This window comes from Embiotoca jacksoni, unplaced genomic scaffold, assembly GCF_022577435.1.
Source record: "Embiotoca jacksoni isolate LCO1_2020_lvr unplaced genomic scaffold, fEmbJac1.0.p SCAF_19, whole genome shotgun sequence".
NCBI classification, from domain to species: Eukaryota; Metazoa; Chordata; class Actinopteri; family Embiotocidae; genus Embiotoca; species Embiotoca jacksoni.
In genome coordinates this window covers 3,598,617-3,611,081 of record NW_027185329.1, presented here as the reverse complement: position 1 = coordinate 3,611,081, position 12,465 = coordinate 3,598,617, and the positions used below count along the sequence as shown (strand labels likewise).

General features: G+C 47.1%; 2 protein-coding genes across 2 annotated transcripts; both read right to left on the bottom strand.

Annotated features, from left to right (window-relative positions):
* Nucleotides 1–103: 103 nt before the first annotated feature.
* henmt1 (HEN methyltransferase 1) lies at nt 104–4,179 on the bottom strand. The gene is made up of 9 exons (XM_069153534.1): nt 4,096–4,179; nt 3,730–3,842; nt 3,093–3,227; nt 2,752–2,934; nt 2,335–2,509; nt 1,931–2,201; nt 1,668–1,803; nt 949–1,106; nt 104–222 (listed from the first exon to the last, which is right to left on the bottom strand). Exons 1-9 carry the CDS (start codon nt 4,177–4,179, stop codon nt 104–106), a joined length of 1,374 nt encoding a protein of 457 aa, XP_069009635.1.
* A 1,235-nt stretch (nt 4,180–5,414) lies between these two features.
* Nucleotides 5,415–12,372, bottom strand: LOC138200308 (fibronectin type III domain-containing protein 7-like). Its single transcript, XM_069152873.1, has 13 exons — nt 12,276–12,372; nt 11,737–11,997; nt 11,378–11,635; nt 10,888–11,151; nt 10,526–10,786; nt 9,708–9,968; nt 8,939–9,205; nt 8,359–8,616; nt 7,969–8,229; nt 7,494–7,781; nt 6,995–7,222; nt 6,339–6,404; nt 5,415–6,248 (listed from the first exon to the last, which is right to left on the bottom strand). Exons 1-13 carry the CDS (start codon nt 12,361–12,363, stop codon nt 5,986–5,988), a joined length of 3,024 nt encoding a protein of 1,007 aa, XP_069008974.1. The 5' UTR covers nt 12,364–12,372; the 3' UTR covers nt 5,415–5,985.
* Between the last annotated feature and the right edge of the window lie 93 nt (nt 12,373–12,465).

Genomic DNA, 12,465 nt, shown 5'->3' with positions numbered 1-12,465 from the left:
AACAAAGAAAACACTCCATTTCTGACAAAAGGTCCCTTTAAATCACACGAACTGATCCTTTAAATAAATCACCCACTTGTCCCAACATCAAAGTTTCTCCAGATCACACATTTGTCTCCCACTCGTCCCCTTGCTTGACCTGGTGGGAGCCCTGGCTGCCCTCCGCGTCGTCCTTCGACTTGTCAGCCTTTTCTTGTTGTTCTTCTTCTTCTTCTTCCTGGTCTGAGAACACAAATAGCGGACTTATGTCACAAAACCAGAACCGTTCAGTTATTTAAAAAAAAAAAAAATGACATGATAAGGAGAAGAGCAGGAAGTTCGGTTAAGTTGAGGACAACGATGAGAGTTGTGGGGAGCGGTGAACCACTGCAACAGCAATGTGCCCAAAGTGGTTCGTTGTTACAGAGCAGCAGCGACACCTGCTGGCCAACAATTAATAATGCGTTTGATTGGAAGGATTAATAAATATGACGGTGATTAATAGTGTCCGTGCTGTCACTACTCAGGTTTTAGTCAGTAAAGATCACACTGGGTACACCGGGATAATACCAAGCAGTAAAACCAAATCAAATACACCAATAAAAAAGACAAATAAATAGAGAAATCATATTTGATTAAAGACCATGTTTTTGAGTTTGTTTTAAAAGATAAACAGATTCTGCTGCCCTCAGCTCGTCAGGAGGTCTGTTCATGGACTAAAGCAATTAAAGGATGCCTCATTGTGGGTTTTTGTTCTGACTTTTGGCATAATTCGAATTAAAAACCTGAGGGTTCATACAATAAAAGCCAATTTGATAAAAGGGTTGTCGGATGTCAAATTCACAGACTCCCACGGACTAAAAAGATGAAATTCCAACACCTATAATGAACAGATAAAAAAGGCTGCCGTTGTGCCGAGCGGACGAGAAACCAGCGACATTTCTGTTAAAAAACAAGATCAAACCGTACCTCGTTGTCGGGAATGTACCAGAACGCAAGATCCGTTCTGGCTCAGTTCCACTTCTGGATTGTCCGTCAGCAAGTGTCTGAGGTTACCGACACTTCCACTCAGCGCAGCGACTTTGGGGCAGCTGGACCACAGCAAGGCCAGCGGTACAGACATACACCTGTTGGTACGCACACACACACACACACACACACACACACACACACACACACCTGTTGGTACAGAGACACACCTGTTGGTACAGACACACACACACACCTGTTGGTACAGACACACACACACACCTATTGGTACAGACACACACACACCTGTTGGTACAGAGACACACACACACGCGAAATAACATTTGAAACAATTTGTAATTAGGTTTGAAAAATGAAATGTAAATTTAAAATGTTCATACAAGAGATTGATGATCAGTTTTTCACTTGAATTATCTTGATATTTGTTGACATCGTTTGTTTTAAGCAGGTGACTTTTAATGAGTACGGGTGGAGCCGAAGTTATAAAGTTTACAGATCTGTAAGACCATCTTTTTTTCTTTTCTTTTTGTCATCTCCTCTATCTATCCATCTATCTATTAATGTACTATATGTCTATTTATGCCCGTCTGTTTTTGCACACTAAGAGAACAAGTTACAACCCGAGTCAAATTCCTCGTACGCCTCAACATACCCGGCCACCAAAGCCGATTCAGATTTGAACATATTTAAAAACACACCCGTGCAGAGTGGAAGTCTCCTGATGTCGCTGGCCGCTCGTCCAGCGCACCTCGCCGGACGCCTCGTCTCCCTGGTGGGACACGCCTTCCCCGCACGGATCCACTGGCGTCTTCATCTCTGCTCCGCACGCCGAGGCTGTAAAGTTCAACACGTTTTAAACAAACACGTATTCTACCCGAGTTTAAATCAGGCGTGTCGATAACAGGCGGGCAGAAATAAAAAACAATAAATCACTGTTTTCCAAAATGATATATTTATCTACCCGTGTACTCCTCCTCGTCCTCGTCGTCGTCATCGTCGTCGTCGTCGTCGTCGTCGTCGTCGTCCTCCTCCTTCTCTTCCTCCTTCTCTTTCTCCTTCTCCTTCTCTCCTCCCTCAGTCTGACACGGTGTCAAAGCATCATCCGTTTTTCCATGCTTCTCCTCCTCCATCCATTTGTCCTTCATTTTTTCCATCCAGTAAACCACTTCGTTCACGAGGACGCGCTGCAGGACTTTGTTGTCATGCAGGCTGGGGTAGTCGATACTGTACAGCTGGACGAGAAACCAGACATCAACATATCATACATGACAAGATAGATAGATATATATATAAATGCATCTCCGAGTATTGGACCACCGGGCGGGGGCCCTTAAACGTTTCAGAACTACGAAGAAATATACTCACCAACGTGTAGGACAGATCGTCCCCCGAGTCGCCAGGCAACACGTTGCTCTTGCTGATCCGGTGAAAGACGCCGACGTGGGAGCAGAAGCCGACACTCTCCTGCCGGCCCTGCGGCGCTTCTCCGAGGCCGGTTAACTCCACCTCGTAACCGTACCGCGAACACACCGTCTGAGCCCTGAACCAAGAAGCACAAAACTAGAATCGGGTTTTCAAATTTCCCACGGTCTCTGAACTGATCATGTGCACCGAAAAACAACCACGTTTAAACTACGACCTTAAAACTGGAGATATTTAATTAAAATCACTTTTTTTCTTAAATGTTTGGATGGATTTATTAAATTATCATTACTTGTTCTGACCATTATAAATTGTGTGATCTCCACTGCAAAGCGAAACGCTTCAAACGCGGTGCCGTACCAGGTTTTGAACTCCGCTCTGGTCCACTCAAACTTGTGGTCGGTGTGCCGGAAACCCGTCAGTCCAGGCAGGAGGTGGTTGAACTCCGAGTTCGGGGTGCTGACGATGACGTCCTCCGGGGCCATGTAACCGAACACCACGGCGCCGAAGCGCTCCAGGTCATCCGGAACCAGGTGCTCAATGCTGCACGCCGGAGAGGAAAACCGTGGAGACGAATAACGGCACGGAGACAGAAAGATTAAGGAAACATGAAAATTAACAGAGACAGAGAGAAATTAAATTATGAAGACAACTTTAAGAGACATGGGGTGGGGGGGGTGGGGGGTGGGGAGCCCGCTCACAGCTCGATGATGGTCATCAGATCAAATCCTCTGAGGCGGGAGTCTTTTTCCGTCACCGAGCCCTGGTACATCTCGATGCGCAGCTTCTCGTAAGTCGGCTGCAGATAGTCAGTTGATACGGGAGATAATCCTTTCCTGAAATGACAATAGAAAGCGGAGCGTTACAGGTTACGATGAAAATAAATATAATAAATAAACAAACTGCGATTAAGGACTCAAAGATGAAGTGATGCTTTAAAAAAAAACATCATTGAATGGGCGCAAGTTGTTCAGGGTCGCTGTCTTTTACCGTTTTCCCGACTGCATGTGGAGAAAGTGAGGCTTGATGATTTACACACACACACACACACACACACACACACACACACACACACACACACACACACACACACACACACACACACAAAAAACCATCTTTATTTATTTATCCATATTTGTCTAGAGGTGCATACGTTGTTAAATGCAGGGCGGCGGTCCACTTCACTAAACAATACTTTGAACCCTTTAGGTGACAACTTAAAAGTTTGTTTTGAATTGATGAATGTTTCGGGTTTTTTTGTTTTGTTTTTTGTCAAAGAAGAGACACACGGTGATACGACCTCAGTACGGGGAGACAATATTTCCCCAACACGCGTACATCTTTTTCTTGAGTTTGGCTGCGTTCAGGTCCATCCCAACCAGAAGTTCGATTTCCCGTTGAAACTTGAGCTTTTTGAGAAGTCTGCACTTGCTGCACCCCAAATCCGCCACCTGGAGAAAAGGACAAAACAGACTTCGCTAAACAGGAAAAAAATAAATAAATAATCTGAAAGTTACCGCGCGCGTAAACTTAAGTGATTAGTTTAGAAAGTCAAGCGAGCTCGATGACGTTGATTGGGTCGTTGGAAACAAAAAACTAAAAAGTTTGCGAGGTAGTTGGCAAACGTTGCTCGAACCGACGTCGGCTTTGAAGATAACGTGTTCAAAAGCAAATATATTTCTCTTTCGGACTTTTAAAATTTACTTTTTTGGGTTTCTTCCGCTTGACAAAGTCGATGACAAATTGATGCCTCTGCTTGTGGAGGGCCGGAGTGAACATGGGCTCCATGGTTCGCCGAGGCTGGTGTGCCAGAGGGCGCTCAGGTGCAGTTAAATAATATCACCGGGTGAAACCAATCAAACGAATACTTGACCATACAACTCGTGCATTATAAACCTTTAAAGATATGCGAGTATTATAATATAATATATGTGATTATTATTATTTTATTTTTTTTCCAGAATTTTATCACCAGCATTTTGACTTTTAGAAGCATTTTGAGTGTGGACAATTAAAACTACTCCAATAACAATCATCCGCTCGTTCCTTATCTGTGGAGGAGTTGGAGTTAAATTCAAATAGTTTAAATCCTAACAAAGTCCATGGAGGTCTTCGGACTCTGGCTCAGATGGTAGAGTGGGTTGCACCCCCCCCCCCCCCTCTCAGAGGGTTGGTGGTTCGATCCCTGGCTCCCCCGTCCACGTTTTTAAGTGTCCTTGGGCAAGACACTTAACCCCTAATTGCTCCTGATGGCGTGCCATCAGTGCGTGAATGTACTCCTGGAGGTGGGCACCTTGCATGCCAGCTCAAACTCATTAGTGTGTGAATGGAAAACTGTAAAAGCGCTTTAACAATGATTTATTAAAAGTGGCAAAAAAGCATCCGAATCTTTCCGAGTGGAAAAAAACAACAACCCGGTTTCCATTTATTTATTTCTTTGTCTGGTCGATTATTAATTATCACAATCAACGAGGTGAGATTTTAATTTTCAATCCCGACCATGATGAAGTGGCGTCTTCACCTGCACCTGCAGTCAGGTTTGATCCACCTTTTCCAGCAGACAACAAACTGTTTGACTCTTTTCTACCCGCGACTGAAGGTGAAGCGAATCCTCGTCAGAACAAACCTCCATCCGCCTCCGCCTCTAACTTCTTCTACTTCCAGTAGATTACCAACCATGCTTCAGTGCAGGAAAAGTCTACATGAGGATGCGAGTTCGAGACCCGCTGAAGGCAGAAGGTGTGGCTTCAAATTCAAAATATACCAAACGCCCCCCCCCCCCCCAAAAAAAACCCAAACAATCCAACTAAATTTAAATTCAATAACAAGCAACGTGCAAATACCTAAAATTACTTCTTTTTTTTTTTCCGCTTTCAGACCTAAAGTCACAGCAAAGCGGTGCAAAAAAACAATAGTAGAAAAAAGTAGATGTCAGACTCAATGTGGTGATTTGTGAAGTGTAAAAAGTACGATATAAAAAAGGACATTTTTCAACACTGGTGTTTGTACAGAGGTGTGTTTTAATGTTTCACAGATTTTTCTTTTTGTTTCTTCATTTCTGGGATTGTTAAAAAACAAGATCTGTCAAAGTGTTCACAAAGTGAACCATCACAAAGAAAATATACTGCGTGGTTTGAAAAACATTTGCTTCATAAATTACCAGTTTATGTGTTTACGCTACATCTACAAAAAATATTTTTGGTTTAACAATTATCCAGCGAATTTAATAACCTATCTTAAAAATATACTCATTTTTGAAAAATATAATTTCAGCAATACTTTCTCAGATATCTCTAATGCCACGTGCTGCTATGATACCAGCCACAATTATGAAAACGTATTCAACCTATCGCTAACAAGGATTCATAAGCGTTCAAATCTAAAAGGTTCTCATCATGTTTGATCATAATTTCTTTGAGACGTAAGCTGTAACCCAGACAGAAGAATTTTCTTATGCTTTCGTAGTTGTGATTAATTATCCTCCTAAAAGTTCTTCAAACCAATTGTGTTACTGACACAGTGGAGAACATATAACCCATATTAATGCTCTTCAGTCCAGTGTCTATGTAAGTGAATGTGTGTGTGTGTGTTTCATTAAGAGGCCCCGGAGTTTAAGCACTTCGGCCTGGAGCTTTGGTTCATGCCGTTTTTGGCCACCACCGTGACGCAGTAGGTGGTCCGGGGTTTGAGGTCCGTCTCCACGTACGAGTCGCCCGCCACGTCCCTCTCAACCGCCGGCCGGCCGGACAGCTCCTCCTCGATGACGAGCCTGTACTCGCTCGCGTCCTTCGCCGTCGTCCACTTCACGTACAGGGTGCGTCCCGTCACCGTTACCGTCACTTCCGGGATTTCGGGATCTGACGGACGAGAGCGAGTCGCGTGAGACGTGAACGGTTTGGACCGAAGACGTCCCGAGTTGTGCGGCGCGTCGATGACGCTCCACTTACCGTCTTCTGAAAGGACGAGCAACCAAGGCTCCTGCAGATCCCTCTTCCTGCGAGCTTCCACGGGACCTGAGGAAGAGGAGAGGTGAGACGATGTTTGAAACCAGATTTTAAAAATGGCAAAATAGAGAAAAAAGGTGGTGGCTGGAGTGCAGCTGTTTAAAATTCCTCCCCGCGTCCACGACCATTTTGTTTCTCAGCTCCTCGACAGCCGAGGCGTTGTTGCGATTTTTACGGTCGTGTGCACGGTTGTGGTTAAGTCGCAAAAAAAACAACAACAACAAAAAAAAAAACAACACTGTTGCTAGGCAACGTGGGCAGCATCTGGAAGCCACAGAGGCTCACAATTTAGCGAGCTAACAGCTGGGTAACGTGAAGCAGGAAATAAAAAAAAAAAGATGAGGCCATCGGGAAGGTCAACATAAAGACGTATGGAGACAAACTCTACACGACTAAAGTTACAATAAATCAGCTTAACATCCAAGGAAAAATGAATTTCCGTGACCTCTGACCTTTCTGTGAACGTCAGCAAACGCGTCACGACTCGTTAACTCGGGGCTTACAGGAATTTGGAGAACGCCCCGAAGGATTGAGGTCGCAGCGCCTCGGCCGACGGGTACCTTTGCGTGTGAACGGTGGCGGCCGAAGCCGCGTCTGACCTGCGTTAGCGCCGCTCTCCCCTTCGGCGTTTGACGCCGTCACTTCAGTGGCGCTGGGAACGAAGTTGCGGATCGAGCAGGAGAGCCCGGTGGTGCTGCAGAGCCGCTCGCGGCTCTCGCCCGACACGCCGTAGACGGTGTACGACGTGGCGAACAACGACGCGTCCCACGAGAGCACGGCGGACCGGCCGTCACGGGAGTATTGCAGATTCTGTGGAGGGCACGGCACTGGGAAAGACGCGGGAGGAGAAACTCGGTTAACAAACCATCTGGGGAAGGGTATGTTGGAGACATGCAGGTGATAAAGTTACTAAGCTGATTATGTAGCCGTGAGCAGATATAAGGACGTTTTAGTATGTTTGAACAGAGATTTTCTATTATTTCGACTCTCTCTCGTCTCAGGCTGAACAGATCAAGGTCGAAGTGTTAAACACAATAAATGGAACGCAAAAATAAGACGAAAGAAAGAAAGTTTGTTAGCCCTGCTGTTTAAAGTTACCTGTGACTCTACTGTGGACGCCGGATGGCTCGCTGACCCCCCCTGAGTTTCGGGCTCGTAAAGTGATGTTATATGACGTGCTACACGGCATCGGCATCTCAAAGTACGGCCGGGGCAGCCAGTAAGAGAAGAAGTTCAACAAGGCCTGCGGGTTGTTTTCGATTCGACCGATTACAGTCGCCTGGTACTCGACGTCCGAACAGTTGACTCGGTCCCATGACATCATGATCCAGTGCCTCTCGTCTATCGGCAGCATCCGGACTTTCAAAACATCTGGAGCGCACGGAGCTGAGGAGGAAGGCGACAGTGTTTTACCAGGGAGTTGGCAACTTAACCCAAAGTATTGAGGACCAGGAACAACACCTTAACCACCTAACCGCAAATTCTGTTCGAGTATATATCTTGTGCTGATCTGAGTAATGTTATCCAGTAACTGACTGCTGCTCGAATTCATTTTTGTTTTGCTCATAATTACCTACGCCCGCCTGCACGGGCGCGCTGAACGAGCTCATGCAGACACCGTCCAACGCTTTGACGGAGAAATTGTAAAGGCCACCGCACTCCAGGTGTTCGATGGTGCAAGAGAGACTCGTGCTTTCACAGTACACGGGGTCTCGCTCCGGAGCTTCAGCCCGGCCGACGTACCCCACCGCGCCCTCGCTGGCCATCCAAGACAGGACGGCGGATTTCGTCTGGCAATCGGTGACCACGGAGAGGCCGCTGAGTGTGCAGGGCACTGACGGGAAACACAGAGGGAGGAGGTTTGTCAGGGAATCCCTCCCCTTAACCCCCCCACCAAAAAAAAAAAAAAAGAAAAAAGAAAGAAAAGAGCATCAGAAGCAGAAGTGATCATCGTCGCGTGTACCTGTTCTGAAGGTCGAGGTGCTGGGAGGGCCGACGCAGTTGTCTCCGACGGCGGTGATGATCAAGCGGTACGTCTCGCCACAGTGAAGATCAGGCAGAGAGCAGTTGTTCGTCGTCGTGTTGTAGAAATGCACGCGTCCGTCCCGTCCCGTCGCCGTCAGCTGGTACCGCGTGGCCACGAGGGAGTTCTCCCACGCCACCTCCACGTCGTTCGTCCCACACAACTGGGTCACCGTCACGTTGCCGGGGACGCAGGGTGCTGAAGAAAAGCAGAATAACGTGTTGGTCAGGGCGTTAGTGTAACATTTTAGTTTGTTCTTTCTCTCCCTATTTCTTTCAGCCATTCTTTATCCTTAATCTCTCTCTTGCACTTTATTTCCTGTGTTGTAATTTTGGCTCGTTTGTATGTTTGTTATCTTCTGGAATTATTACTATTTTCTTGATGATCTCTATCTTATTTCTCTACCATTTTCTGTACGTTTGAAAATAATAAAAAGACTTTTAAAAAGAAAAAAAAAGAATAATCGACTGTAGTTTACCCTCTCAAAACTTCAGAGCGATTCGGTGAGTTTTAAAATGACCTGTTTTAATCTTCTTCGGGGGGCTCCTGAGGCTGCTGCACTTGTCGTCGTCGGAGGACACGATGATGCTGTAGTGCGTGGCGCAGCGGACGTCCTTGAGCACGCACGAGTCGGAGGAGCTGTTGCAGGAAAGGAGGGTTCGGTCGTCGTCGTCGGCCTCGGCGGTCACCAGGTAGAGGGGCGCGTCCACCGTCGTCTCCCATTCAACCAGGATGGTGTCGTTGTTACACTCCGTCACTGCGCTGATGGATTTTAGACCACAAGGTCCTAAAGAACAGGACGAATACAACATTTTTTTTGTTTTTTTTTATAAATGGCTTCAGAAAAAAAAAAAAAAAAAAGTCAAATAGCTGTAAAATGCTGCCAGTGAAAATAAATGTGCAAATGAAGCATTTCATCCTGCTGACTAATCGTTTACAAACGCTGCCCTGTTAAAAGGTTCCCCGGGTGCTTTATAGCATTTGTTCTTCATGAAGAAGATGGTATGCTACGATGTCCTTCATGCTCTTTCCTCTTTAAGTCCTCCAGTCAGCTAACGCAAGCACAGATTTGCGTCTGAAAACATGTCCTCCCTTAAAATATGTGATTTATTTTTTCTGCTAAATCCCCAAAAGGCTTCACCTAAATGTTAACAACCTAAGGGTCAGGACCAGTCCAGAGGTCCACAGGATGAATTTTAAGGGTCACACGTAAATTATTGGGACAGAAAAGAAGAAACATTTCCTTTTCAAACACACGATCACACAGTGGAGGGATTCCCGTTGAATACCTGTCTCCAGGTTGAACGCGTTTCTGTGATTGCTGCGGCAGTCCGTGTTGGCGGCCGTGACGTGGAAGGTGTAATTTGACCCACACTTCAGGTCCGGGACGCTGCAGGGAGAAGAGCCGCTGGTGCAGTTGGAGCTGTGACCGCCGGCCTCTCGGGCCACCACGGAGTAGCCGGTCGCTCCCCGCGACTCGCTCCAAATCACCCAGGCGGAGTTCGACACGCAGTCCAGACGAGCCTCGGGGTTCATGGGCGTGCAGGGAGCTGTTGGAGGCGAGAGGGGAGACAACGAGCATGCGGTTTGAAAGGAAAACAACATTTCAGTTACGAATACATCAGGGAGGCTGATTTATTGAAAGAAATGGATATCAAATTCAAAAAAAGAATTCGAGCGGAAATATCGCAGCCTGAACTACACTTTGTAATTATATCCTCCTGCATTATGGACCCTTTGTTTTCACGACCCTTTTCAGCGTAAAGTTCCAATTTGTATTTCTGCGCCTCAACTACAGGTCAGGGAAGGAATCGACACCCCTCGAAATACACAAAAAAATGTAATTTCAAACTAAAAATACTGTAATTTATGAAGCTAACTAACTCCAACAGCTAAAGCCTCATTTTGTTTTTAGATTAACCTTTTTTTTTTTTTTTTTTTTTTGCTTTCTCATAAGGGCATTGCTGGGTTTTCTCTCTATAACACTGTAAGCTTGTGAGTTCTATTTTTTAGCATAAACTTGAGCAAAGTGAACGTACTAAGAACTGGTTTCATTAAATCCTTTATAACTACAAACACGTGAATATTTTTTTCAGATTCAGTTTACCTGAAGAAGTCTCCACCGCGGCGCCGGGTTCGCTCTCGCAGCCGTCTCTCTCGGACCGCACGGTGACGTTGTAGCTCTGTCCGCATGGGAGATTGCGCAAAGTGCAGCTGGTGCCGGTGGAGTTACAGTAGAGTCTCGCCCGGGTGTCGCTCACTGCCGTCACGTGGAAGCTCTGGGCGTCGGGGTTGGGCGACCAGGACACAACCATGGCCTTGTCAGCGCACCGTTGGTGAACCGTCACGTTCTGGGGCACGCAGGGAGCTGCGGGATGAACGAAAGTAGCAGTAGAGTTTTCGAAACCAGCAGCTTCCGCCCGCCGCGCTATTATCGACACTATCGGCGCGTGTATCGTAGAAAAGTACCTGTCCGCACGCGGGCCGTGTCGCTCTCCGCGCCGGAACAGGACTCGTCCCGGCCGAACACGCTCACGTCGTAGGTCCGTCCGCACCGCAGCTCGCTCAGGTCGCAGTGCGTGGCGGTGTTGTTGCACTCGGCCCGGAGACTCCCGTCCGCCGTCACACCCGCCGCCAGGTAGGACAGCGCTCCGCTGGCCCGCTCCCACGTCACCGCCACGGAGTTGGAGCGGCACCGGAGAGAAGCCTTGACGCTGGTCGGCTTACACGGAGCTGGGAGACGGAAAGAGAGAGGAAAGACAAAAAGCAAAGTGCTTGTTTGGGTGCGTAATATTTTACGTATATTAGAGGTAAGACGATTCACATGTCAGCAACGCGTGATTCTGCAAAATAGGATCGATACAAAAACTCTAAGAGCTCTAAACAGCTGTGAGCTAAAACAAACTGTCCTTATAAAAAGACAAAAAAAAACAAAAAAAAAACGATTGTTAATGTTTACCTGACTGTAGGTTGAGGTAGGCGTTGCTGTTATCGCAGCGTCCATCCTGAGCTGTGACTGTCAGGTTGTAGAGCTGGCCACAATGCATGCTGGGTAGCTCGCAACTGGTTTCCGTGCTGGTACACTCAGTCTTGTGACCATCGGGTCCAAAAGCCCACACCTTGAAGGAGGACACGCCCTCCCCTTCTTCCCAGGACACCACAGCGGTGTCGTTGCTGCACACCATCTCTGCTCTTACTTTCTGTGGTGCACACGGCACTACGGACAGAATAAAGGAAGGTATTAATAGAGCTCGGATATGCAGTAAATGTTTATGAAAGGTGTCCCGATTGTTACGACAAATGACATTTTGATTCTACCTGTGTCGATCTCCACAGGGGAGCTTTGCGCGCTGACACAATTGTCATCTGAAGCGCTAACGGTGATGGAGTAGTTGAGGCCGCACAGCATGTGGACCAGCAGGCAGGTCGTCTCGATGCTCTTGCAGGTTGAAATGTAGCCGTTGTTGCCCTGGGCGACTGTCTCGTAGAATAACGCCCCTTTGCTCGGCTCCCAGGAGACCGCCACTGCATCCGACTCGCAAACCACTCTGGCCTCCACCTGCTGGGGCACACAGGGCACTGCAAGAACAAGGGGGGGGGGGGGGGGTGTGTCAGGATTGTAGAAAGTTTTAAGGACAATGCGGATCCAGAAATCATCCAGTACGAGGAAACCGCTGATAATTGTTCGCAGTAGCAGCGCTACCAGAGAAAAAAACATGACTTTTCCCAACACTTTTTGGAAACTGTTAGTAGTTATTGATTCATGAAAAACACAACATATACTTCCCAAACTGCCACGAACAAAGCCTACTTTTTAAATGAGCTTCATCTATCTCCTACATGTTCCTCATCCTTACCCGCTTGCAGCTGTTTCATGACACTCTGCGACACATTGCATACGCTGTTAACGGCGATCACGCTGATGTTGTAGGTAAAGCCACACATGAGGTCTGAGAGGAAGCAGGACGACCTGGTGGTCTCGCAGCCAGTTGCGTGTTCTTCCACGCCGAGAGCTTGGACGATGTAGGAGTCGGCGCCCTGGCTGGT

Excerpts from the sequence above, each read along its gene's own strand:
- henmt1 (XM_069153534.1), bottom strand. The coding sequence starts at position 4,179 with ATGGAGCCCATGTTCACTCCGGCCCTCCACAAGCAGAGGCATCAATTT. Across the intron at positions 3,843-4,095 it reads AGCGGAAGAAACCCAAAAAA|GTGGCGGATTTGGGGTGCAG; the intron begins GTAAATTTTAAA and ends CCTTTTCTCCAG. Across the intron at positions 3,228-3,729 it reads GCCAAACTCAAGAAAAAGAT|GAAAGGATTATCTCCCGTAT; the intron begins GTACGCGTGTTG and ends TTGTCATTTCAG.
- LOC138200308 (XM_069152873.1), bottom strand. The coding sequence starts at position 12,363 with ATGTGTGGCTTTACCTACAACATCAGCGTGATCGCCGTTAACAGCGTA. Across the intron at positions 8,617-8,938 it reads CCCGAAGAAGATTAAAACAG|CACCCTGCGTCCCCGGCAAC; the intron begins GTCATTTTAAAA and ends GCTTTTCTTCAG. Across the intron at positions 7,223-7,493 it reads CGTCCACAGTAGAGTCACAG|TGCCGTGCCCTCCACAGAAT; the intron begins GTAACTTTAAAC and ends CGTCTTTCCCAG.